This window comes from Salmo salar, chromosome ssa19 (genome assembly GCF_905237065.1).
Source record: "Salmo salar chromosome ssa19, Ssal_v3.1, whole genome shotgun sequence".
In the NCBI taxonomy this organism is placed as follows: Eukaryota; Metazoa; Chordata; class Actinopteri; order Salmoniformes; family Salmonidae; genus Salmo; species Salmo salar.
Genome location: NC_059460.1, coordinates 57,991,465 through 58,018,754, shown reverse-complemented (window position 1 = coordinate 58,018,754; position 27,290 = coordinate 57,991,465). Strand labels below are relative to the sequence as shown.

The following is a 27,290-nucleotide window of genomic DNA, read 5'->3' as shown; positions in this document are numbered from 1 at the left end:
GTCCCAGCGTTTTTTCCATTCCGATAAGTGTCAGTCGGGTGGATGGTTCTGAGAGGATTGTATATGTTTGTGAGAGGATTCATTCAGTATTCTCCCGCAGTAGTACCAGCAGCAGCTTCGTCTGGCTGGCTGGCTGGCTGGCTCCTCTCATCACAGGGGCATTGTGCATGGATTTACTGCCCTCAATTCCCCGAAGAGGGAGATTTTGATTCCACTGCACTGGCTAATCTCGCTCTCCTCTCTCTCCCCCCCTCTCTTTCCTCTCTTTCCATCTTCTCTCCTCACTTCCGCCCCCCCACTTATCCCAAACTTCCCTTTTAACTTCTGCTCCCCATCTCCCACTCGTCCTCCTCTTCTCTCTCTTTCTCTTTCTGTCTTTCTTTCATACAGCCACTCTCAGTCCCCGGGCTCCATGGCGGCGGCAGTGCAAGGCAGCGAGTGGTCGTGCGGCCGCTGCACCTTCCTGAACGCGGGGGTGGCGCCGCGCTGCTCCATCTGCGAGGCGCCGCGCCAGAAACCCGACCTCAACCAGATCCTGAGGCTGAGCAGCACAGAGGAGCAGCAACGCTGGGCCTGTCCCCGCTGCACCCTCAACAACCCCCAGGGCTCCGGCGCCTGCACCGTCTGTGGCTTCGGACCCTCGATGGGCACCCCCACGCCGACCACAACCATGGCCGCCACCACCAACGGCTTCCTGCCCCCGCCGCCGCAGCCTCCGACGCCAGTCATGACTCCCATGGTTCTCCTGGAGCCCCGCGGGCAGCAGCCGGCCAAGGAGGAGGCGCTGAGGCGGTCTGAGAGCAACGGGGAGGTGGGTGGACCCGAGGGGCAGCAGCACCACCACCCAGGCTGGGCGTGCCCACGGTGCACGCTTCATAATACTCCTGTTGCATTGTCGTGTTCGGCCTGCGGGGGACCACGGAAATTGTCGTTGCCCAAGATCCCACCCGAAGCGCTGGTGGTGCCCGAGGTTCGCACGCCTGTGCTAGGGTTTCCCGTCCACGTAGCAGGGGCCTCCGCCCCTCCACTGCTCATTGACTTGACAGACGACTCGCCCCCCACAGCCGCCCCCTGCGAACCCCAGGAGCCCCCCGACACCAACTTGCCCCCTACGCCACTCTCCTCCCCTTTCACACCCTTCTCCTCTCTCCAGAACAACCCAGTGCCCCGCAGCAGGAGAGAGGTGCCCCCGCCAGGGAGGCCACCCAACCCTAACCCCAACGCCCCCAGCCCTACTTCGCCCTCCACGGCCTACGTGCCCCCTCCGCCCTGCCCTCCCCTCCGCCCTGCCAAGCCTAAGCAAGCCCAGCCTCAGGAGCCTTCCTTCCCCAGCAAGCGCCTCAGCATCCTGGAGGAGGAGGACGGCCCCCACCCCCATCACACCTCCCACGCCCCCGTTACATCGCCCCCCACTTGGAAGTGCCCAGGATGCTCCTTGCCCAACCTGAGCGGCTCGTCCAAGTGTGAGGCATGTCGCTCGTCGCGGGCCGGCGCCGACCTCATCGACCTGGTGGGCTGCGAGTCGGTGCGCTTTACTCCGGCCAGCCCCTCCAGTCCGGACTTCAGCACCTGGGCCTGCTCCAAATGTACCCTCCGCAACCCCACCGGGGTGGCCAAGTGCTCGGCCTGTGGTTCCTCCAAGCTGCATGGCTTCCAGGAGCCTAGTTCTCGCTGCTGCCTGCACTGCGGTCTCCCCGGCCCCTGCTCCTGCTCCTCAGCCTCCTCCTCATCGTCTTCTGGACACAAGGCCCGAAAACAAGCCCGGGTCTACCCCTCGCCCTCGGCCACCAACACCTCCTCCTCTTCCTCATCGTCCTCGTCCTCCTCTTCCTCGTGCACGCTACTGCAGGAGAAGCAGTGGGGCTGTCCGGCGTGCACGTTGCTCAACGACGTCAAGTCTAAGAACTGCGCGGCATGCCACACGGCCCAGCAGTACCTGATGCTGCGCAAGGTGGCCAAGCCACTGAAGAGGAGGGAGAGCATGCACGTGGAGGCACGGCGGCGCAACGACGAGGGCGAAGCCAAGGAACTCTGGGAGAACATCACCACCTTCTGTCGAGAGGTAAGTCACTCTGGGAACCGGGGGTTGGGAAATGGATTGTGTTTATGCTTTTCAAAAGCTAATAGTGTCTTTTTAAAGAGCATGTGTCAAGAGAACTGACATCGTACTCCAGCAACTTACATCAGTTTCCAAGAGTTTGCCACTGACACGTCCGCATCACTTTCAGGAGAGATGAATAGTCAACGAGTTTCCCAAAGAGCACATTTCATTGTGCCATGAATAATAAATGCAGTAGGGACATTTTACATGCGTCACACTGCAACTGTGAACTGCCAAGCGGCACAATACAGCTTTCTAATACTCTGGCTTCTTTACCATGGTTCCAGTGATTAGCAGGCAACTCCGATCTGCCTAATTTTTTAAAGACGCTGCCAAGAGACCCTAATAGGCTTTTTGTTGTTGTAGTTTCTGTTTGCGCTCCTCTGCTCATTAGTTGATTTTTAATGGGGCACGGGGTGAACGTTTGTCCCTTGATTACACCGGCAGTCCCGAACGTCTCTGTTTATCCCAAATAGTAATTCTGAAACCAGGAAAAAATCTCCAAGTCGGGTGACGTTTTTTTTCATGTCTCATAATGGTTTCCAATTAGTAGTTGTTTGTCTTAAAAATGTTCCGAAGTGAAAGGGTTCTGTTTGTCCATGAGGAAGTTACTCGCAAGCCCAGAGTCTGCGTGTATCATATTTATCGTTGCAATATGTGCGGCGCAACAACACAAAATTGAGAGAGAGAGAGGGTTATAAAGGCCATAAGGATCTCTCGATCACGTCCAGGCAGGTGTTTAAGTGAGCTATATACACATTTAGGATCAGCTTCCCCTCCCACAATCCTAACCTTAACCATTAGTGGGGAAAATGCTAAACTGACTGAAGATCAGCGTCTAGGGGCAACTTCATGCCACTACACCATGCTGCCCCGGGAACACTTTCTGATCTGCATAAAGACTGTCTCTGTCTTTTTTTTCTCTCACACAGACACTACCAGTCTGTTTTCAGTCTTTAGTTCACACAAGGAGACGTGAATCATAATACATTTTTTATTTAAGAGGTGATAAATTGAAACAGTGAAATGTGGTTTTTACAATGGTGTCAGTCAATGCATACAAATCAACCTCAGTCAGTACAATTAAATTTATATTGACATTTTTTTTCAAAGTAAACTTAGAAATAACAATTTTAATAAACTATTGCAAGATTACAAGAGGGCAGAAAGTTCTCAAATGGCCAAGAAAAGCTTATTCTCTAACCATAATGACGTTGACCCCCATCAAGAAACAATGAATTTTCATTAACCAGCATAAATGTCAGTCTGGAAGAATTAATCAAGGGTTTTTCTTAATGGAGAAACCCTAATTACCCTTTGTAATTACAAACTAATCTCCAGATTAAAACACCTAATGTAGAGTGACGTCCCTTTGCCCCACCACTCGTGCTCATCTTTAAATATTAAAAGACCAACGGGTCGTTTTGGGTCAGTACTCTAGCGTAAAGTGTTTTTGATTGGTCTGATTTTGATTCGCCTTTGGAGTGGTTGGTCTCGTAGCCAGCTTGATGTAACTCGTGGAAACCGCCTGTTTGGGTGAACAGTGTGTTCCCGAAAACCTGAAGTAGCCAGTGTAATGAAAAAAATGCCCCCCCCCCGCAAAAATGTTTGGCCCGAAAAAATGTATTAGTCAGTTAAGTAGCCAGCCACATAAGGGTTAGTAGTCCGCTATTTGTTTGTCAGTGTATACAACACACTGGGTGAGGGGATATAGGACTAACCCCATGGAGAGGTAGAGAAGGAAGATGCCTCACTTTTGGACTTTTTCAAGTTTGCTTTATCTCGACACCATGGAATCTGGATTTAAATAAGCCACAGAATTTCATCATGTTTGCCTACACTATTTGTCATAAGCAAGAAATTGGGGGGTAAATTTAAACTGATACAGGAATGTTGTCACTCACACGTATGCATTTCATTCCATGTGGAGGGTATCGTGTCATTTTTATAATGGTACAACATTGGCTCTACCATGCATTATTTATGTCAAATGCTGCTCTGCGAGTTGTGGGTTCACCTTTGGGAGCGTGGGTGGGAAGTCGGCTTATACAGGAAGGATGTTGGAGAGCCTCACCTCTCCTCCTCTTGAACACCTAGACTAAATGTATCCCTTCATCTCTACTCTTTCATCCCTCACTCCCAATATCCCATCCCACCATCCTCCTCCTCTCTTCCCAGTCCCCCCTTCTTTATTCCCCCTCTACTCTATTCCCTTCTGTCCCCAGTGCTACCGTACTCCCCTTCTCTCTTCCCCCTCTCCTCACTTCTATCCCCCTGTGCACCATATCCCCCCCCGTTTACTTTGCGGCTGTGGTACTACCCATGTGCACGCTAAGGTGAACATGGGCCATTTTATTTTTAGAAATGGGGGAGTAGAGTAGCAGCAATTATCCGCTTCCCTAAAGCAAATGTAATCAGCGGGAGCATCGAGCGGCACAGCTTAGTTTAGGGATGGTGGAGTCGGCTAAGCACACTCTCCCCCCGTGCAGTGAGTCTATCTCCCCCAGGGTGCCTCATGACTGCCTCAGCCTCAACATGAGATGCTAAAATACCTTCAAATTATGTATTTTATGAAGCCTTTTTACATCCGCTGTTGTCACAAAGTGCTATACAGAAACCCAGTCTAAAACCCCAAAGAGCAAGCAATGCAGATGCAGAAGCACAACGGCTAGGAAAAACTCACTAGAAAGGCAAGAAGCTAGGAAGAAACCTAGAGGGGAACCAGGCTCCGAGGGGTGGCCAGTCCTCTTTTGGCTGTGCCGGGTGGAGATTAGAAGAGTACATGGCCGTTAAAGCCAGATAGTTCTTCAAGACGTTAAACATTCATAGATAACCAGCAGGGTCAAATAATAACCACAGTGGTTATAGAAGGTATAGGCTCGCGCTGCCATACCTTCAAAATCATGTCGCTGGAGAATTTTGTATTGCAAAAACGGTTTGAATGGTCCAGTGGGATTTTGATTGGATGTTACATTTCAAGAACCCTCTCCCCACATGCGTGTAGAAGGTAGACCCTTCTACAGGCATGTGCATCACTGTTTTCCATCCGGGCAGGACATATTTTGAGAGTTGTTGTGTATGTAGCCCAAAGGCTGGCAGATGGCGATATTGAGTCATTTCATTTTACCGTCCAAAGGGAATGCATGCAGCTGGCTATACATTCGTATCTCCCCGTGGACCGGTTTGTACATAAAACGTTCTTCATTTAGGCTGCAAAGGTGTCATTTTCCTCCTTAAAGACATGCTCCGGAACTTTGGTGACTGCTAAGTGTTATTTAAACCTCCAGCTTTGGGCAGGATGTGTTAATGTGTAGTTCATACGTTTATAATCTATGAGCAGAATTACCGTCTTACCTCAATTAGCCACGAAATCCCTAGTTTGAAAGTGACCGTTTATCTGGAAGCTGTGCGGCGCCATTTTCTGTACATTTTCCCCCACGTGATCCAGCCCCCTAGCAATTTGAGTTCAACCAATGAGCTTCAGCCACTCGAGTGACAGCTAGCAAAGAGGCACGTCAGAGAGAGAGAGAGAGGTGCACAAATGTGACGTAGTACGCAATTTTCGGAGACCACTTTTGGATCGTGAGCGCTGCTTTCAGAACTACTGGCTAAAAAGTATACAAATGGACCACAGAATGTCTTTTAACTCTATTTAATGGTGAGAAGGCGGAAGAAAACGGGAGAATATGTAAACATTCTTTATGAAACACCATTTTCCACCACCATGCTAGAGTAGCTAATGCTAGTCCTGGATGTTGCGTATCGCGTTGAGCCAATCAGGTTGCAGAAGTATTTTTTTATTTTGAAACTCTCAGACCAGGGGTAAAAGAACAGACTGCTGCAACCTGATTGGCTAAACATGATAGGCAACATCCATTTCCCCTCTCTTGCTGCAGCTTTAGCTCATCTGGAAATAACAGAGAAATGCTGTGAACTAGCGTACTGCAAACGTTCTAAAATGTTTTTTTTTGTCATCAGTGCTTGTTTTATTGACTTTGGCTCCTATGGCACTAATCTGGTGAGCACCTTTGGAGCTCCGCCCAAGCAAGGCATTTGATATGTTGTTAGGCGTCACAGATTTACTCTGGGTTCCGACCCCTCTTTAGCGGATTTATGCCATGGAACTTCCCGGTTTGCGACGAGAGTGCAAGAGAGACAAGGTAGCACGGTGAAACAGGTCAGGGTTCCATAGCCGCAGGCAGAACTGGATCAGCAGCACAACCAGGTGGACTGGGGACAGGGACCGCCAGGAGTCGTCAGACCACTCCAAAGAGTGCTTAGATGACTACAACATTGTAGAGGCATATCTCCTAGCCCCAGTGGTGTAAAAATAATTTAAAGTACTACTTAAGTAGTTGTTTTGGGTATCTGTACTTTACTATTTATATTTTTTACAACTTTTACTTTTTCTTCACTAGATTCCTAAAGAAAATAATGTACTTTTTATTCCATACATTTTCACTGACACCCAAAAGTACTTGTTACATTTTGAATGCATAGCAGGACAGGAAAATGGTCCAATTTACACACTTGTTTATAAATTATGTCTGAGTGTTGGACTGTGCCCCTGGCTATCTGTAGATTTAAAAAAAACTAGAATATGGTGCCGTCTGGTTTGCTTAATATAAGGATTTTGAAATAATTTTGATACTGAAGTATATTTTAGTAATTACAGTGGGGCAAAAAAGTATTTAGTCAGCCACCATTTGTGCAAGTTCTCCCACTTAAAAAGATGAGAGAGGCCTGTAATTTTCATCATAGGTACATATCAACTATGACAGACAAAATGAGAAAAAGAAATCCAGAAAATCACATTGTAGGATTTTTTATGAATTTATTTGCAAATTATGGTGGAAAATAAGTATTTGGTCACCTACAAACAAGCAAGATTTCTGGCTCGCACAGACCTGTAACTTCTTCTTTAAGAGGCTCCTCTGTCCTCCACTCGTTACCTGTATTAATGGCACCTGTTTGAACTTGTTATCAGTATAAAAGACACCTGTCCACAACCTCAAACAGTCACACTCCACACTTCACTATGGCCAAGACCAAAGAGCTGTCAAAGGACACCAGAAACAAAATTGTAGACCTGCACCAGGCTGGGAAGACTGAATCTGCAATAGGTAAGCAGTTTGGTTTGAAAAAATCAACTGTGGGAGCAATTATTAGGAAATGGAAGACATACAAGACCACTGATAATCTCCCTCGATCTGGGGCTCCACGCAAGATCTCACCCCGTGGGGTCAAAATGATCACAAGAACGGTGAGCAAAAATCCCAGAACCACACGGGGGGACCTAGTGAATGACCTGCAGAGAGCTGGGACCAAAGTAACAAAGCCTACCATAAGTAACACACTACGCTGCCAGGGACTCAAATCCTGCAGTGCCAGACGTGTCCCCCTGCTTAAGCCAGTACATGTCCAGGCCTGTCTGAAGTTTGCTAGAGAGCATTTGGATGATCCAGAAGAGGATTGGGAGAATGTCATATGGTCAGATGAAACCAAAATCTAACTTGTTGGTAAAAACTCAACTCGTCGTGTTTGGAGGACAAAGAATGCTGAGTTGCATCCAAAGAACACCATACCTACTGTGAAGGTGGTGGGGCTGTTTTTCTGCAGAGGGACCAGGACGACTGATCCGTGTAAAGGAAAGAATGAATGGGGCCATGTATCGTGAGATTTTGAGTGAAAACCTCCTTCCATCAGCAAGGGAATTGAAGATGAAACGTGGCTGGGTCTTTCAGCATGACAATGATCCCAAACACACCACCCGGGCAACGAAGAAGTGGCTTCGTAAGAAGCATTTCAAGGTCCTGGAGTGGCCTAGCCAGTCTCCAGATCTCAACCCCATAGAAAATCTTTGGAGGGAGTTGAAAGTCCGTGTTGTCCAGCGACAGCCCCAAAACATCACTGCTCTAGAGGAGCAGGAGGAATGGGCCAAAATACCAGCAACAGTGTGTGAAAACCTTGTGAAGACTTACAGAAAACGTTTGACCTGTGTCATTGCCAACAAAGGGTATATAACAAAGTATACTTATTTTCCACCATAATTTGCAAATAAATTCATTAAAAATCCTACAATGTGATTTTCTGTTTTTTTTTTTCTCATTTTGTCTGTCATAGTTGAAGTGTACCTATGATGAAAATTACAGGCCTCTCTCATCGTTTTAAGTGGGAGAACTTGCACAATTGGTGGCTGACTAAATACATTTTTGCCCCACTGTACATCTACTTTTGATACTTGAGTATATTTGAAACCAAATACTTTTAGACTTTTACTGAAGTAGTATTTTACTGGGTTACTTTTACTTGAGTCATTTTCTATGAAGGTATCTTTACTTTTACTCAAGTATGACAATTGCGTACATTTTCCACCACTGCCTAGCCATTATTTCATTTATGAGTTGTCACAGAGAAGTAGATCAAGAATGGGAGCTATATGAGAGTGGAGCAAAGATGGTATTTAGACAGTATAAGGACAAATACATCCATCCAGATAGACATTGTCCCTCCGTAATCTATTACTTGAGGTTTTAAGCAATAAAAATGTGTCGGCACACTGTTAAGAAATAGTCCCAACCCACTGGGCACACCACGTCTTTTCAACGTGGAGAAATGGGTAATATTTGTGAGATACATTGATCAATGAGATTCTAGCCTATTTTCACCCACTCAAAAAGACAGCCAAAAGTTTGTGGAATTCCCAAATGTGTTATCACTGCGCTTTCAAACATTTTAAAAGCATAGTACAGTTCAAAAGGGAATACAAATTCAGACATTTTGTTTATTTATACAATAACTTAATGTGCTATTACTGTGCTTCGTCTAATAGCACAACCAAATGACCTGGATTGTAGTTGAGATGATGTTAAAGTACATGGTGCAAGTGATCAATGTCGTTTGAGATTCTGCGCAGGTTATTATAGCAATTGTGAAGGTTTCCACAGACCTGCGACCCTGAACATGCACGCTTTCTATGATTTTAAATAGGACATTTATCGTTACAGTAACCTCAAAATGTGGCCATGGATGTGTTGCTCATTGTAAGGTTGAATAAATACTGTTATGTTAGTTTGTAAGATAGCTTTAACAGGCTATTTTACTGTTTTACAAAAGTAATATTGAGTTTGGTTGTCAACGAAACCAAATATCAACATTTTAACCTGTTAGGGCTAGGGGGCAGTATTTACACGGCCGGATAAAAAAATGTACCTGATTTAATCTGGTTATTACTACTGCCCAGAAACTAGAATATGCATATAATTATTGGCTTTGGATAGAAAACACCCTAAAGTTTCTAAAACTGTTTTAATGGTGTCTGTGAGTATAACAGAACTCATATGGCAGGCAAAAACCTGAGAAGATTCTGTACAGGAAGTGCCCTCTCTGACCATTCCTTGGGCTTCTTGACTCTCTTTATTGAAAATTTAGGATCTTTGCTGTAACGTGACACTTCCTACGGCTCCCATAGGCTCTCAAAACCCGGGAAAAAGCTGAATGATGTCTTTGCAGCCCCTGGCTGAAAAACATTAGCGCCTTTGGTAAGTGGTCTATCAGAGGACAATGAGACTGAGGCGCGTGCACGAGGCGACCCCATGTTTTTATTTTCTCTCTCTTTGAACTAAAACACGGTTTCCCGGTCGGAATATTATCGCTTTTTTACGAGAAAAATGGCATAAAAATTGATTTTAAACAGCGGTTGACATGCTTCGAAGTACGGTATTGGAATATTTAGATTTTTTTTGTCACGAAACGCGTCGGGCGCGTCACCCTTCTTTACCCTTTCGGATAGTGTCTCGAACGCATGAACAAAACAGAGGATATTTAAACATAACTATGGATTATTTTGAACCAAACCAACATTTGTTATTGAAGTACAAGTCCTGGGAGTGCATTCTTACAAAGAACAGCAAAGGTAATACAATTTTTCTTATAGTAAATCTGACTTTGGTGAGGGCTAAACTTGGTGGGTGTCTAAATAGCTAGCCCTGTGATGCCGGGCTATCTACTCAGAATATTGCAAAATGTGCTTTCACCGAAAATATATTTTAAAATCGGACATAGCGAGTGCATAAAGGAGTTCTGTATCTATAATTCTTAAAATAATTGTTATGTTTTTTGTGAACGTTTATCGTGAGTAATTTAGTAAATTGTTAGTAAATTCCCCGGAAGTATGCTAGTTCTGAACGTCACATGCTAATGTAAAAAGCTGTTTTTTGATATAAATATGAACTTGATTGAACAAAACATGCATGTATTGTATAACATAATGTCCTAGTGTTGTCATCTGATGAAGATCATCAAAGGTTAGTGCTGCATTTAGCTGTCTTCTGGGTTTTTGTGACATTATATGCTAGCTTGAAAAATGCGTGTCTGATTATTTCTGGCTGGGTACTCTGCTGACATAATCTAATGTTTTGCTTTCGTTGTAAAGCCTTTTTGAAATCGGACAGTGTGGTTAGATTAACGAGAGTCTTGTCTTTAAATAGCTGTAAAATAGTCATATGTTTGAGAAATTGAAGTAATAGGATTTTTAAGGTATTTGAAAATCGCGCCACTGGATTACACTGGCTGTTGTGTAGGTGGGACGAATTCGTCCCGCCTAGCCCAGAGAGGTTAAAGGAGATGTATCTTCCACTTGGATAGCTCCATCTGTGCCACTGAGTCTGGCTTGAATTCCAGTTTGTATACAAATGAGTAATTGGTATGTTGGATTCAGGTCTCCATTTCAACAACAAAAAAATGGAAGTTAAAGAATGGGACTAAATCACATCAAACTTTAAAAGCACTTTAAATACAGTTTGATTTGATTAAATCCTATTCTTTAACTTGGATTTTTAGCTTGACCTGGAGATGTGAATCCAACATATTTGTTATTAACTTGTAGATTCCATTTGAAATCAACCAAAGCTTGAAACCCTAGACCTATATATGTATTGTCTATTTGTCCTTGGTTGAATTTAAACAATAGCTGTTGTTGACTTCCCAAACACTATATATGCCTAAACAGTATAAATGCTGATATGTGAGTGATAAAGTATGGCTACATGATGTTTTCTCTGTTGAACCTACACTTTGGAATGACTTCAATAGCAGCAGTGGATCTAATAGTGGAGATTTCTCAACGATCATTCTCACCATAGCACATATAGTCAGTGAGAAATATCAAAGCTAAGCAGTCCTGGCCTTGGTTAAAACTCTGGATGGGAGACCGAAGGGATAGCTGTAACGAGATCAACTATCCAGTAGGAGGTGCTGCCCTGCCTATAGTTTTTTTCCCCCCCTAATAGTGGATATAACGTTGAAGATCTGACGTTGTTTCCCAGGTACAAATTCCAACATATTTTCTATAAGGTTTGTCTATGTTGAAAATGTGTTACCGTGATGACATTATCATGTGGTTTGAAATTTTACCCTCAAAACAACCGTTTCCCCCCCATGTAGATTCCACCTCACAATATGTTGACAAATGATGTTGAAGCCACGTTAATTTAACCAGTTTGTGCCCAGTGGGAAGTGTGTCGGTCCACTGTAGCATTTCAGACAGGTTAACAACGCTGAGGCATTCTATCATTTTTTTCTTTCTGACCTGTGAAGCCCTGTCTGGTGGAAACATTGTAATGAACTCTCTTTTAGGAGCACACTAAACATACTGATTATGTTCCCTCTGTTGACGACAACGTCATATGTTCCATTCTACTTTTCATTGAATAGCCAAGGCTAAACCACAGCACGATTCAAACAGTAGGCATACAGGCGGATTTTAACTGAACGCTTGGGAACCTGACAGCGCCAGGCGACTCGCCACTTTCTCCTCAGACAAATTTCAACGGGCCCTATTGGCTATAAACCAGTGTACAATAAACCAGTGTAAACGTTATCGGCGCTATTTCTATGTAATGGCGGTTCAATAAGTGTGCCACTGTCATGTTGGCTCAATAGCCGTCTATTGCCACGATCAGTAGGTGGACTGTACCATCGCACTTGGTTGCAGTGAGTGCCAGTCACTCCCTCTCTGTATTCAAACGTCCCAGTATTTCTATAGAGACTCAGACAGCTGGAGTGCTGTGTGTTTTGTTAGCCGGACTAGCCTAGCTGTGAACTGTGACTGCGAATGCAGTAGAGTGCTCTCAGGCATTGGCATTGGGCCAGCCTTGAGAATTACCCAACACAGTTCCATCGGAGACAGTCAGGCAGTCAGACCAGCACTGTGTTGCAATGTCGCCATCACAACAGGCCTCAAACAGCTGGCCCTGGCGAGAATAGCTGAAGGGACACTAACGCTGCGTGGGACTGTTTGTGTCTTGTCTGTCTCGCCGTGGCAGTCTGTCCTGTTTCTACACGTGTCACGATGAGTCATCTGCTTCGTCCTCATTTGCCTTTGATTTCCACATGTGCTGAAAGTGGATACGCGTCACATACTGTCCATGTTTATCCCATTTCTTATACGCTGCCGTCTCCCAGGTCCTGTGTTGTCGGCGAGTGGCTTTTGGAACTCAAGTAAAAAGAGGCCTCTCTATTTGCAGGTCAGTCGACGCTGAAAGCCCTCCCAACTGCTGTGAAGCAAAGGAAAATGTTATCGGTTGCTGGCTAAACCCGACAACAAGCAGGGGCGGTGTAAACCTCTGAACTGCAGAGCCAGTGAGCCACCGATGGACCCCGGGGGGGCTAAATCTTCTGGGGCATGATGGGGAAACGGGGGCAGGGGCCAATGTGCCGCTGTCTGCCACGGTGTCGAGGGCAACAGAAGTGGCTTTTGGGTAGGGTGACGAATCAATTTGTCTCCATTGACCGTGCACTGCCGGGGTGCTTGGGGTACTTTCCACTGGTTCAGGATGCAGGATCCCACCACTACCAACAGCGCACAGAGGAAACAGCATAGGCTAGTCTTTGTATGAGTTCCCTCAGGTTTGTTGAGCAGGGTTTTGACAGAGTGATAGTGGCAGGTCATTATTGTAGGTTGGTTAGCCTAAATTCAAACTGTTTTGTTAAACAGTGATCACTTACGTTTTGGAATTGAAGTAGAAATTCTGAACAGATTATTTCAATTGCACATTTCAAAGAAGCACGATTTAGCTTGAAAGTGCTTCACGGGGTGCACAAGTCAGTGTGTTTAGAAGCATCGCTGTGTGATTCAGCATGCCGTCTTCTTGATCTGGGAATATGCGTTTTGATGTGCCTTGGCACCTTCCGTGCTGCGTGTGCATCTTAATGTTTTAACAGCGGGGAGAGAGGCTCCTTTAGCCACATGAATACTCGCTGCCAATGTTTTTCCTGGTGCACGACTCAGCGTTCTGTGGCTCCTACGGCGGCCTGCAGGCCTCCGAATTAATCATCATCCTTTTTAACACAGACGTCAGACAGAAAACATGTAGGCTAGGGACTATAGTGGTCTATAGTCCTAACCTTTAGATCTCTGATAGTTGCATGTTTAGGATATTTGACATGTGTTGTTAGTTTGCACATACTATATTTACAGTAGGGAAGAGTGGGGTATGTTGAGCCATTTTTTACATTCAGCATCACTACGTTAAGGAAAATATAGTGTTCTTTCCAACGCAGATACCGACATATATTGCAGGATGTCGTGTATCCCAGGAAATAATCAGTATTCATGTAAACATTACAGTTTTGAAAACGTTGCTTGTCCAAGAAAGTGGTCTCTTGGGTTAAATTGAGCGTAGGGCCGCTTTGGGGTAAGTCGGTGAGGGTGTCCCGTGAGGGTGTCCCGTGAGGGTGCTGGTAGGTGAAAGTTTAATTCATGGAATGGGGTTGTGGTATATTGTACATCTTAAATGTATGCCTTCATTCAGATAACGATCTCTGTTCAATATCACTTACACATCCATTTCTCGACCAGTTGTCCGGGATAGGGGAGGATGTGCCAATTTTGTAGGCAACTTCTCTGCATTTGAGGCTTCTAAGCCCGTGAAACTGGTCCGCGAGATTCTTGATGAGTTTAGCAAGCTCAGACTCCATGTCAACAGATAAGACCGTGTGTGCCTCTGCTACTGTTTCAGAGTCTCTCACGCGGGTACATGTTTGTTTTATTTGTTTTGTCAGTGTACCTCTACAGTGTCATTCAGTCAACAACAAAAAATTAATCCCTTGATGTTGCTCGAAGGGACTTCATCCCTTCTCTCTCTCTCTCTCTCTCTCTCTCTCTCTCTCTCTCTCTCTCTCTCTCTCTCTCTCTCTCTCTCTCTCTCTCGCACCTGAAGGGGGGCCAGACCCCTGCTTGTTTTACATTTGTAACACGGAGCAAGATGATGTCTGCTCTGTAACAATACAAATGCACATCTTGAGTTCATTCATTTGAAGTCGGAAGTTTACATACACCTTAGCCAAATACATTTACACTCAGGTTTTCACAATTCCTGACATTTAATCCTCGTAAAAAATTCCCTGTCTTAGGTCAGTTAGGATCAGCACTTTATTTTAAGAATGTGAAATGTCAGAATAATAGCAGAGATAATTATTTATTTCAGCTTTTATTTCTTTCATCACATTCCCAGTGGGTCAGAAGTTTACATACACTCAATTAGTATTTGGTAGCATTGCCTTTAAATTGTTTAACTTGGGTCAAACGTTTCAAGTAGCCTTCCACAAGCTTCCCACAATAAGTTGGGTGAATTTTGGCCCATTCCTCCTGACAGAGCTGGTGTAACTGAGTCAGGTTTGTAGGCCTCCTTGCTCGCACACGGTTTTTCAGTTCTGCACACACATTTTCTATAGGATTGAGGTCAGGGCTTTGTGATGGCCACTCCAATACCTTGACTTTGTTGTCCTTAGTCCATTTTGCCACAACTTTGGAAGTATGCTTGGGGTCATTGTCCGTTTGGAAGACCCATTTGCGACCAAGCTTTAACTTCCTTACTCATGTCTTGATGTTTTTTCAATATATCCACATAATTTTCCTTCTTCGTGATGCAATCTATTTTGTGAAGTGCACCAGTCCCTCACAACATGATGCTGCCACCCCCGTTACTTCACGGTTGGGACGGTGTTCTAATGCTTGCAAGCCTCCCCCTTTTTCCTCCAAACATAACGATGGTTATTATAGCCAAACAGTTCTATTTTTGTTTCATCAGACCAGAGGAGTCAGATCTTTGTCCCCATGTGCAGTTGCAAACCGTAGTCTGGCTTTTTTATGGCGGTTTTGGAGCAGTGGCTTCTTCCTTGCTGAGAGGGCTTTCAGGTTATGTCGACCACTTTTTTTTCTATGTGGTTTCTTCCTTCACAGACTCCATGAAATTATGACCTCTTCCTAAATATTTGGTCACATGACACATTTTGTGTCTGGTTTCCTAGAAACCAAGGAGTGGCTCATTTAACCCTTTCGCTCAACTTACCCCACTCTCCCCTACATTGTGGGATTTCCAGACTGCAGCCAACATACAGTACATGTTTTCTCTCAGTGTGGTGACTTAGTGTTGTTTTGACTAGTCTCGATGCCAGTATGATAATGCACTTGTTCAGCCTTCTAATCTCCAAGCAAATGACTCACGCTTGTACCCAGTCCACTGACTTACATAATCAGACTGTACTCTGTGTGGTTTCTCAGCCGGACTGTTGTGTAACCTCCGTCTCTTCTGGAGGTTAAGGGTCATGTGTTTTATATCTCTCTGTCATTTTAGAACGTGGTGAACTTTGTGGACGACAGCTTCCCTCCCAGCCCCCAATCCGTGGGCTTCCCCGAGGGCGACAGCGTCCAGCAGCGAATCAAAAAGTGGCTCCGCCCTCACGAGATCAACTGCAACAACTTTAAGGACCGGGGCGTCAAATGGTCTGTCTTCCGCACCCCTCGGCCCTCGGACATCCTGCAAGGCCTGCTGGGAAACTGTTGGTGAGTTGCCTTCACTGTGTGCAGCGTCTTAGTGTGTGTGGGTGCCAAACAGCGTGCTACCTTCCTCAAACAGCGTGTGTGCATGATTGTGTGTCGACGTGTATATACGTGGCCTGCGTGCCTGCTGTGCTTGTTAGAAATAGTGTTTGTCTCTGCCCTCCCTGGTCTGTTTACTAAGGTGTTTCTGAATGAATAAACCAACTCCACTCTGTATGTGAGAGGTGATCTCTCATCGCTCGTCTTAAAGGTCAGTGGGAGAGAATAAACAAACACACTGTTGGTCCGTGTAGTTTATCACTGATAAATGAATGTAGATGTACTCCCTGGGCCTAAAGCAGGGAGAGCGAGAGAGAAATAGAGAAAGGGAGGGAGAGAGTGGGGGGGGGGTGCTAAAGAGAGAGGGAGGAAGAGGGAGGGCGCGAGTGAAAAGGGGAGGTGGAGAGAGAGTGAAAGATAAATAGAAAGAGCTGGGGAGAGAGAAAGAGAGAGAGGAGGGGCGAGGCAGCCAGATGTACTGATACAGCACCTGACTGTAGGATTATTCAGAGGAATGTAGGTCTGGACACATAGGGTTTATCTCCACGCCCTTGTTTTGGGTGTCCTTGGGGCCTGTGTAGTCACTCCTACAAACACACACACACACTCTTATTCAGTCATCATCTCTCTCACAAACACACACACACACACACTCATTCTCATACACTTTTTACTCTCAAATACACACACACACATCCACAGCTGCTTATCAAAAATAACCCTCCCCAGGCACCCCTGCAATCTCTCTCTCTCACCCTACAGGAAGTAACCCAATTCCCATTCTGAATCACACCCCTAGTCACATTTCCAGTCCGCGTTACACATCCCCAGCCAGGCAACCACATGTCAAAACGCATACCGTCACATCAACCCACCCTTGAGAGGCTAGAAACGCGACCCGTCATAGTCCAGCGTTCTTGTCGCTACGCCCAAAGTAATTGGATTTTGATTCGCTTCTTTAAAAAAAATGTTTTTATCTGATTTGCATTGATTGGATTTGCATGGGTTTGAATGGCCAGATCGGCCACGCTTGTCTAGCACTGTAACCCAGAGCAGACGGTGAGATGGAGTCGCTATTGAAAAATGTCTCGTTGAGATGATACGGAAAAATATCATGCAAAGAAGGCCCCTCTTGAGACCGATTCTCTAGCTTCGAGATCACATGTACGCGTGCTCTCACACACACACACACACACACACACACACACACACACACACACACACACACACACAGGGAGTGCTTGCTGAGTAAAGCCTCAAACGAAGGGGCTCAGCTCTAGGAAGGGTCGATTAGCAGGAAGATCTCCTGAGTTCCATAACCTCACTCTAGTCAGCTTCCTCACAATGTTCTCCTCCGACGTCTGGCTTCTGCCTTGCTCTTTTAGGGGTTTAGATTGGTGGCAAGTCAACCGTCAATTGAGAAAGGTACAGAAGCAGAGCTTCAAAATGGCGTATCATACCATACGCTGCAGTGTGAAGAAACATGGGGAAGTTATGCTGCTTTGAAACGTGATAAACTTATCGCACTTTGGAGACACGTAGGAGGGAAATACCTTGAAGGATCTTTGCACTTCTATAGAGACCTCCTCTTTGTTTACGCTCGTTCAGAATCGTTCACACCGTCTTCAGCCTCGCCCTTCTCTTTTAAGAATTTGCTTGGAACCGGCTGAGTGAGCATGGCATTGTTCTCCAGTAGGTAGTCTCCTTTATCCCTCCATTATCTTAGCCAATCATGGGTCCTGACTTTCTCCCTCCATAGCTCAGTGATTATTTCCCTTGGCTAAACTCGGGTCATCATTTTTTTTTTAATTCTTTTTTCATATTTACGGATCCATTTCAAGTTGGTCATTAAGGCATCAATTCAAAATCAAATCAAATTTGGTCACATATTGGTCACATACATGTGTTTAGCAGATGTTATTGCGGGGGTTTTCGCGAAATGCTTGCATATGAAAGTTCACATGTTCAAGAAGGCATTTCTTGAACATGTGACCAATATGTCACAGTTATTTCCTACTGTGAAGTAGGAAATAACAAAGAACCCATACAATCCTGAATCTGGTCATAAATGTGATGAATAACTTATAGTGACTGACTTTAAACTAACTTATATACTTAGAACCTTCTTGTCTGCCTGCCTTTGTCTCATAAACACAGTGACTAGGATCTGGTTTCAATGATGGACTCTTGGCATAGAACTATGTGACTAATTTATCCTCTTGAATAAAATCGTAGCTAGCAAGATGGTAGAACACAGAAGTTATTTTTAATGAGTGCATTTCGCAAGTGGCTAGTTTGCATCAATTACCTTAACTAAAACCACTGCAAAGGTTATGCCTGTAAACCTTGGTTTTGAATCGCGGAGTTCTGGCATGTCTGCATTGTGATTTGTTGGGAGAGTCCCCAGAATACTTTCTTTTTTTCTCTCTCTCCTTATCGACGTAGGCAGTGCCAAAAGAGTCCCTAGTTGAAACCAGACCCTAGTCACTGTGTTGCCTAGGCTCAGGTTTTTGACACTATGCCTGCCCGACTTGCTGACGGACTATCTCATTGCTGCCCCCTGTAGGTTCCTGAGTGCGTTGGCGGTGCTGGCGGAGCGTCCAGAGCTGGTGGAGAGGGTGATGATCACCAGGGGCATCTGCCAGGAGGGGGCCTACCAGGTCAGGCTTTGTAAGGATGGTACCTGGATCACCGTGCTGGTGGACGACATGCTTCCCTGCGATGAGTACGGATACCTGCTCTTCTCCCAGGTAAGGGCTGGGACACCACACTCACTCACGCGTGGTCCTTCACTGCTTCTGTGAACTCGGAACGTTGTCTTCCCTGTATGTTCATTGCAAGGCTCATTCACTGCTCATTAATTTTACCTCCTCGCTTTCGCTCGCTCTCTCTCTCTCTCCATTCTTTCTTCTCTCTACCCTTCTCTCTCCCTCTCTTGTTCTCTCTCTCTGTGTCTCACTCCCCTTTCCTACTGTTCTCTCCCTCCCTTTCTCCATCATACACTTCCCTCTATCCCCTTCACTACCTTTCTCCATCCTTCCTACTTCACCACCTCTATCCCCCTCTGCCACTCACGATCCCTCTTTTCTTCTCTCTCCTTCCTTCCTTCCTCCATCCTCCTTCCTCTCTCTCCCTCGCCAGGCTCAGCGTAAGCAGCTCTGGGTGGCCCTGATAGAGAAGGCCCTGGCCAAGCTCCATGGCTCCTACTTCGCCCTGCAGGCGGGGCGCGCCATCGAGGGCTTGGCCACGCTGACGGGGGCGCCGTGTGACTCACTGATGCTGCAGGTCAGCTCCACCAACCCCCGCGAGGAGCCCATCGACACGGACCTCATCTGGGCCAAGATGCTGAGCTCCAAGGAGGCCGGGTAAGTGGGATAGAGGAGATTTGTCTTTCGGGGGGGGGAGGAGTCGCTAATGCTGTGTAGATGTATCATGATGTGCACAGATGGCACGAGGTATGAAGTAGTTATTCGAGAGTCTAGGTCAAGAACAAGTCCATTCATTTGAGAAGACATGAAGAGGCCTATTGAATGGACCGTGATTACGTCTACTCCTTGACTAACAAGCATGTTCAATGGAGAATGCTTTTTAGTCCACTGAGTAGACTTCTCTCTGGATCCGTTTTGGCAACCGCCCTGAAAGCGTTTTAAGGTGACACGTGATCAATGTTCCCTCTAATTTTTCCTAGGCACTGGGCAAACTTCAGGCCTGCTAAGCGCAAATATTCCGTGCAACTTCCAGCGCACGTTTACTGTGAACACTGAGACTTATGAAAAACAATATGCAGGGCTTGACATGAACCTGTTTATCCACTTGTCCTTCAGACACGTTGTTGTTTTGTTTGATGCAAGAAACCACTTTACATAATAAAATGCATTATTATTCCCATACACCGGTCACCGGCCGGTCAGCATCAGGGAGTCACACGGCGCTCCTGTCAGCGTGGCCAAGCCCACACCGGTCTCCCTTTCCTCCACAGAGATTATTACAGAGAATCAGACAAATGATGCTACCCTCTGCCTATTGGCTACTTAGCTTATTCAAGCCTGTTTCAAAATAAAACACTGCCCCTTTCAGACAGAGAAAAGCTCTTTACCTGACTCGCTTTTCAAAGATGTCTAGAAATGTACACGTTTTGTGCTCTTGTAGGAAGCAATCACTCCCCTATTGCTGACTCCAAATGATCAATGACTCCCTAACTAGCAAAGGATATGAACAAAATGTGTACACGCGGTTACATGCAGCTGTCGCTTTAATCTCAAAACAAGCTGTAAACACGGTCCAGTTCAAAGTAAATGGCACAGATCCATATAAGGCAATGGGTTATTTGCATATAAGCCTACTGCAGCTCTGATTGGTTGCGCCACACCGGTCTGTGTAGAGTACGTGCTGAGTAGTGCGTGTCAATCCAATAGAATCCTACTCCGACGCGTTCTGCCTTCAACAGAATCTCTTGCCTAGTTCGTTTTGTTTCGGTATGTTGCATTGAAAGTGGCTAATATTGCGTTGATTCGATCACAATTGCCAAAGTAAAGGGAAACGTTGATAGTGTTAACTGGGGAAACTCTGGAACTGTGGTCAACAACCTTTTCTGAGTCAAAATCACTTTCTGAGTCCAAATACAAGCCGAGATCTACCGCTCTGTTGCAAGCCTATGCAACATTAACCAATTAAAAACAGTACTGTAGCAGTGAGGTTTGTGCAGTAAGGTATAGGCCCAATACATGATCACTGAATATTGCCTTTGCTAGAATTGTTTGGTCCATTTACATAATTGTTTTTGGTACGCTTCATGATCGCACCGGTAATAGATCTGTTGTTGTGTTACTGTTGAAGCACAGCTGAGAGAGCATACATTTAAATCATTGGCGAAAGTGGAGTCGCACCGCATTATTTCTGCCTCGTGCACAAATTCATGTTGTTAATCCTATGAACAGAGAAAGTTCAATATTCCTCAATATTAAAAAAAGATCCAAGCCGCTAATAATAACAAGCCTATAGATACAGTACACATTCCTACTAATTCATTACTGCTGCAGTGCTTGTTGCAGCGCCGAGTGGAAATGGGAAGAACGAGCGTTTTATGGCTTATAAAAGTGTTGAATACAAAGTGTTGAAAACAGCATCTCTTTGCTGTATTCGTTGAGTCTCTCTCGAGTTGTGGTTTTAAACGTTTTGATATCTCACAGTATCAGCTTTGCTGTAGGTTTCTTTTGTGCCTGCAACGTTACTGCAAACACGGTCATCTGAGCCATCCGATTGGCCAGCGGTAGACCTGTAGTGCACTTGATTTGCTCTCTGGGCCTGCCGGGAAGGTCGAGTTTGTACCTTCAGACACATGAAATGGTTCAAAATGGCAACAGGTCGCCTACCCTACCGCCAACAGACAAAAAACATTTAAAAAATAGGAACACAAGGCTTTATTGTTGGGTTTTCTACAGAAATGTTTGGCGATCACCTAGGAATGCCTTGGAGAACGACCGGTTGGTGACCAGTGCTCTGGAAAGTTCTGTGAAGTTCAAGCTCGTGCTTCTCTCTGTGGGCTGATATTTCTGCACGGCAGTCTCAAGGCTACTGCGCACGCAGCTTAGAGGGAACGTTGCACCTGATGGAAATGGGACCCCGACTAATTATGATGCATCTCTGTCAATGTTCTGCGTGTGATGGGTAGGTTTCTAATGGGGGCGTCATGCGGAGGAGGGAACATGAAGGTGGATGATGTGACGTACGAGTCGTTGGGCCTCCGCCCTCGCCACGCCTACTCTATCCTGGACGTACGGGACGTACAGGGCTACAGGTGAGAGCCGATTGGGTTACTAGTGGGAGCCGGGTTTGGCTAATTGGTTACAAATGATAAGGGGGTGGGGTTTTAAGTTATTGGTGAGAAGGGCCGTGTCTCTTTTTCAGATTCCTGTCATTGTGTCCTTTTATTCCCGAACCCTGATAAGTGTTCTTCAGTTTTTCAGTCCCAATTGCGTTGTTTTTCTCTCTCTCTCTCTCTCTGCCGCTCAGACTACTGCGGTTGAGGAACCCGTGGGGTCGCTTCTCGTGGAACGGCAGCTGGTCAGACGAGTGGCCTGATTGGCCGCAGCACCTCCGCCATGAGCTCATGGCCCACGGCAGCAGCGAGGGTGTCTTCTGGATAGAGTATGGAGACTTCATCAAGTAGGTCCCGTCTCAATGCGTCTCAATGTGTCTGTCTGTTAGTGTTGCCCGGCATACCGAAACGTCTGTACTTTTTCGAGCCTTGAACATGAATAACGGTTCGGTACTAGAATTTTTGTTACTTTAGGTACTTCTGTTATAGCACTGGGCCTGCTCCACTATGTCTGCACTGGGAGTCTGGGCAGCATCATGTTAGCTCACTTCTCGTGCTGCACAGAAGTAAACACACTTGAATATTGCAAACAATGTCCATACAGGCCAGAACACTGTACTTCAACTGTCCGGACAGCCGAAAAAAATCATATTATTTGAATAGTGAAATCATTTGAAATGCCCATCCCTAGTGAAGGGTGCTTGACAAACAGATACATGATGTGAAGTCATCACAGCGTTTTAACAAGTGTAGCATAGTAGAAGAACTAAGAACACCACAGTAGCCCTTCACTCTGGCTTCAGAGCTTTTTTTATCTCTTCCATCTCCTCCCTCTTATCCCCCTCTCTTCTTCTGGGAAGACGAAAGAGGGGAGCAGACAGATGACAAAGAAAGCAGAAGGGTGGGGGGGTGATAAAATGGTGAAAAACAGACTGAGAGGAAAAGAGGGTGAGTCAATCACTGGTTGGGTCTCTGGGGGCGGTCGCTTTGAAGCAGAGCCATTTTTATTAGCAAGCCAAATGGGGGGAGAGAAAGAGAGAGAGTGGAGAGGTAGGTGAAGTGTTGGCTTTGATCTGTATAAATACATTTGAATCGTGTGTGCGTGTGAACGACTGGAATGTCAGGTCAGAGGGTGGTCTTCTGATTTGGGTTTTGGTCAAAGTTATCAGGAAAACATCAACTTGTAAGAGAGGGAGAGGAAAAGGATGTCAAGATAGCTCATGCCTTAAGAAGTCAAATGAAGGAGCTGTCTTTCACAAGACTTTGTGCTGATCAAAGATGGGGCTTATTGAAATACTGCTGTGAGGGTGTGCGCGTGCATCTATGTGCTCTTTTGATACGGTATAGCCTTCACGTAAAGTTACCGTGTAGGAAGGGAGTCCTGTCATGGCATGCAGCAGCCGTGCGCGTGACTGTTTGTGCGTGCCCGTTTCTGGCCTGATGTCAACAGATGCTGCAGAGGCGCATCACAGCTTGGATTTCTAATTGGGCCTAACACAACTCCTTGTGGTGTACCACACTGCTATTTTTAGCAAATCACACACTGCTATTAACCCTGACTATGGTTTTATTGTTGGCCCAGAACAGCAATATTGACAAACTTTACAGGTTTTATTTAATGATGTCAGCACGTGATGTATCGACATTCGTAGAACAGATATTGTATGTTTATTTTCTGGGCAGCTTTTCTTTGCCTTTTGTGTCTGTGCAGTTGAAGCAGTGGTGAAACTGGCTGGGTAGTGAAGCGGCTAGTGGTTATCGGTGACATCACAATTGGCTCTGAGCGACGAGTGTTATTGTGCATCAGGTTGTAAGATCACATCCCGGTCAGGATGGAACCCGACTGTTACACAGTCAGCGACTCTAAAACTTGTCTGTGTATTTTTTTTTTGTCTTTCCACAGGTACTTTGACTCGGTGGACATCTGTAAGATCCATTCAGACTGGCAGGAGGTGCGGTTACAGGGCTATTTCCCCAGTAGAGCCTGTGGTCCTGTTACGGTTACCGCTCTGACCATGCTGGAGAGGACCGCGCTGGAGTTCGCCCTCTTCCAGGAGGGCAGCAGGTACTTCCTGTCTTTCTTTCTCTCGCGCTCAACAGCCACCTGTTGGAATGAAAAATAACAATTTAGACCGTGTAAATAAACAATCCAACTTTTTAAACTGCTGAATCTCTATTCCCCTCCTCCTCCTAGGCGGTCGGACACGGCAGACAGCCACCTGTTGGACCTGTGTATCATGGTGTTCAGAGCGTCGTTTGGCAGTGGCAACAAGCTGACCCTGGGGAGGCTGCTGGCCCACAGCAAGCGGGCCGTCAAGAAGTTTGTGGGCTGTGACGTGATGCTGGAGCCGGGCGAGTACGCCGTGGTGTGCTGTGCCTTTAACCACTGGCAGATGAACGTCAGCGGAGTGGGGCCGCCCACACCAGGTACACACACACACACACACACACAGTATATATACAGTATATCCCTGTACAGATTGGCATGAATGGATGGTAGAGGAGTACCGCCCAAACACAACTGACATATTTCATGGTATGCATGTGTCAGCTCATAGTGGGAACGTGTCAGCTGTGTTTGAATGTGTGTGTGAGCAGCCGGTAAAGAATTTAAAATGGAGAATGTGCCTATGGGCTGAGTCATCTATAATAGACTCACATGGGTCCCAAAAGTTGGACCCGTTCCGAAATTGACCTGGGGCTTTCCCACCCCGACCCGGGATGCATAAATACCGTTTTTAAATATAGAGACCCGCTCCGAACAGATGCGAGGACAACTAGACCTGTTCCGTAGAGACCTGGTGGGATTCGGACTCGGTGTGATCCGAGTGAGGGAAGCAGGAGGAAAGTCCGTTTTTAAGCTACTTTATTAACCGAGGCTGAGAAAGCGCTAGAGGAAGGAGAGAGAGAGGTGCCGCTCTAGCAGGGAGAGACGAGAGACAGCATCCAGCCAAGCCGACTTTGCAGCTTTGATGACTTTCTGGAATATCCCTCTGTAGGGATATGGAACTTTCTGTTATATCCCCCTGTAGGGATATGGAACTTTCTGGAATATCCCTCTGTAGGGATATGGAACTTTCTGTTATATCCCACTGTAGGGATATGGAACTTTCTGGAATATCCCCCTGTAGGGATATGGAACTTTCTGGAATATCCCCCGCCAGCTTGTGGATTGAACCTTGTCTTTCAAATCAGGGAACAAAAAACAGAATGGAAGAGAAGAGTAAATTCAGCAACTTGGGGGGCAGTGGAAGTTGACATAACCACTTCTTTATTGTTAAAACCAATGTTTTGGCCCTTAGCCTTCATCAGTGTTTTATTAAGGCGACCAATCACAATGGGAATAAAATGGAGTCTTGTCTTCTCTTAGTGTCGAGCCCCACCAGTGCACGGCGTCCCAACCAGGACTTCCCAGGTTACATCCTGGCCATCTACAGCTCCCGTCAGGTGATGGTGGAGCAGGTGGAGGCCACCGCTACCACGCTGGCCGACGCCATCATCCTACTGACCGAGAACAAGGGGGAGAGACACGAGGTGAGAGACACACACACTCACAGTGAGACACACACACTCAGAGACACCCACATTGCAGTCCTCCTGATCGGCAACAAGGGAGAGGGGTGAGCCGCACACACACACACACGCACTCTCACACACACACTCCCAAAGAACCAACAGTTTTTCATCCTTAACCTAGAACAAAAGACTGTGTGTTGGAGTGTATGTACGTCCCACACACACAGTGGACAGTGGAGACATACACACACACACACACACACACACACTCTCACAGACACACACCAAAGAAGGCTAAAGTAAGTAAGAGAATGTGGGTGAATGTGAATTGGATGCACAGATCGAGTATCCGGTCCACATTCACACACTTGTGTCTGAAAGGGTCTGTCATGTTTCCAGGTATTTAAGGGGGACGGTGGGGCTATGAAATGTAAGCGATGCTCTGTTGAATGATTCAGTTTTCCAACTCTGAACCTACTAGCCACCGAAGGTGACCCAACACCTTTGGAAACGTTCAAGGCAGCATGAATGATCCACTGGTGGGGGTAAAAACATGGGTTCCACTTCCTGCTATATGTGGAGCGTATCTCAGAAGTAGTACACACAGGGGGATATTTCTAGAGACTGGTTCGTTAAACTGTTGTGTAACCCTGTCATATTAGGTATATATTATGATGTAGTAACAGGCTGTCTGTGTGTTTGTCTTGCTTACTTACTGACTTTATTGTCCCCATGGGGGAATTTTGTTGCAGTGTCATGTACACGTTTAAAGTGGCGTTTAAATACAAAACAAAATTGACAATACAACTTTCATAACAGTTACATACCAATAAAACATACAAAATCAAATTCAAAAAAGACTAGCCTGCTGGCCTTACTGGTCTGTCTGTCTGTGTGTCCGTCTGCCTCTATCTGTGTATGTAGGGTCGCGAGGGCATGACGTGCTACTACCTGACCCACGGCTGGGCGGGGCTGATCGTGGTGGTGGAGAACCGCCACCCCAAGTACTACCTCCACGTGTCATGTGACTGTACGGACAGCTTCAACGTGGTGTCCACCCGCGGCAGCCTTAAGACCATCGACAGTGTACCGCCTCTGCACAGGTAGTGTACACCACGCAGTACATTGTTTTCATGGCCTATTTAGAAAGTTCACTCACACACCGTAACTGGCTACCAAGTAATAAAAATACAAGAAACTAGAGCACATTTTATTTGTATTTAGTCCTATATACCACTGTTGAAGACTGTCTTTTTTTTTAGGTGTTTACTTGCAGTCTTATACTTCATTGTAATATACAATTCTATTAAAAACTGCAAACATTCCTCTCCACCCTATGGCATAATGCGTAGAATTGCACGAAATTAACTGTAGAACTTTTTTTTAAATGATATGGATGTGGGTACCCAGGGCATTCATGACGAGTTCAGATTTATTGTGGCCCCCACTCTGATTAATGTTGCCCATCCCTGATTTACACTGAGTGTACAAAACATTAGGAACACCTTCCTAATATTGAGTTGCACCGCCTTTTGCCCTCAGAACAGCCTCAGTTCGTCTGGGCATGGACTACAAGGTATCGAAAGTGTTCCACAGGGATGCTGGCCCATGTTGACTCCAATACTTCCCACAGTTGTGTCAAGTTGGCTGGATGTCCTTTGGGTGGTGGACCATTCTTGATACACACAGGAAACTGTTGAGCGTTTTTTTTAAAACAGCAGCGGTGCAGTTCTTGACACAAACCGGTGCGCCTACTACCATACCCTGTTCAAAGACACTTCAATCTTTTGTCTTGCCCATTCACCCTCTGAATGACGCACATACACGTCTCAACTGTCTCAAGACTTAAAAATCCCTCTTTAACCTGTCTCCTCCCCTTCATCTACACTGATGGAAGTGAATTTAACAAGTGACATCAGTAGGGGACCATAGCTTTCACCTGGATTCACCTGGTCAGTCGTGGAAAGAGCAGT

The 27,290-nt window shown here is 45.9% G+C and overlaps 1 protein-coding gene across 2 annotated transcripts in view; it reads left to right on the top strand.

Moving 5' to 3' along the window:
• capn15 (calpain 15) overlaps positions 1-27,290 on the top strand; it is an 80,380-nt gene that overhangs the window by 48,962 nt on the left and 4,128 nt on the right. For both annotated transcript variants that reach the window (XM_014158877.2, XM_014158875.2), the window contains exons 2-11: positions 391-2,062; positions 15,739-15,947; positions 18,550-18,733; positions 19,125-19,348; positions 21,655-21,780; positions 21,996-22,148; positions 23,705-23,866; positions 23,996-24,228; positions 25,172-25,335; positions 26,242-26,420. In XM_014158877.2, coding sequence (XP_014014352.1) covers positions 413-2,062; positions 15,739-15,947; positions 18,550-18,733; positions 19,125-19,348; positions 21,655-21,780; positions 21,996-22,148; positions 23,705-23,866; positions 23,996-24,228; positions 25,172-25,335; positions 26,242-26,420 — 3,284 coding nt within the window. In that variant the 5' untranslated portion in view covers positions 391-412. The remainder of the gene's footprint in view (positions 1-390; positions 2,063-15,738; positions 15,948-18,549; positions 18,734-19,124; positions 19,349-21,654; positions 21,781-21,995; positions 22,149-23,704; positions 23,867-23,995; positions 24,229-25,171; positions 25,336-26,241; positions 26,421-27,290) is intronic.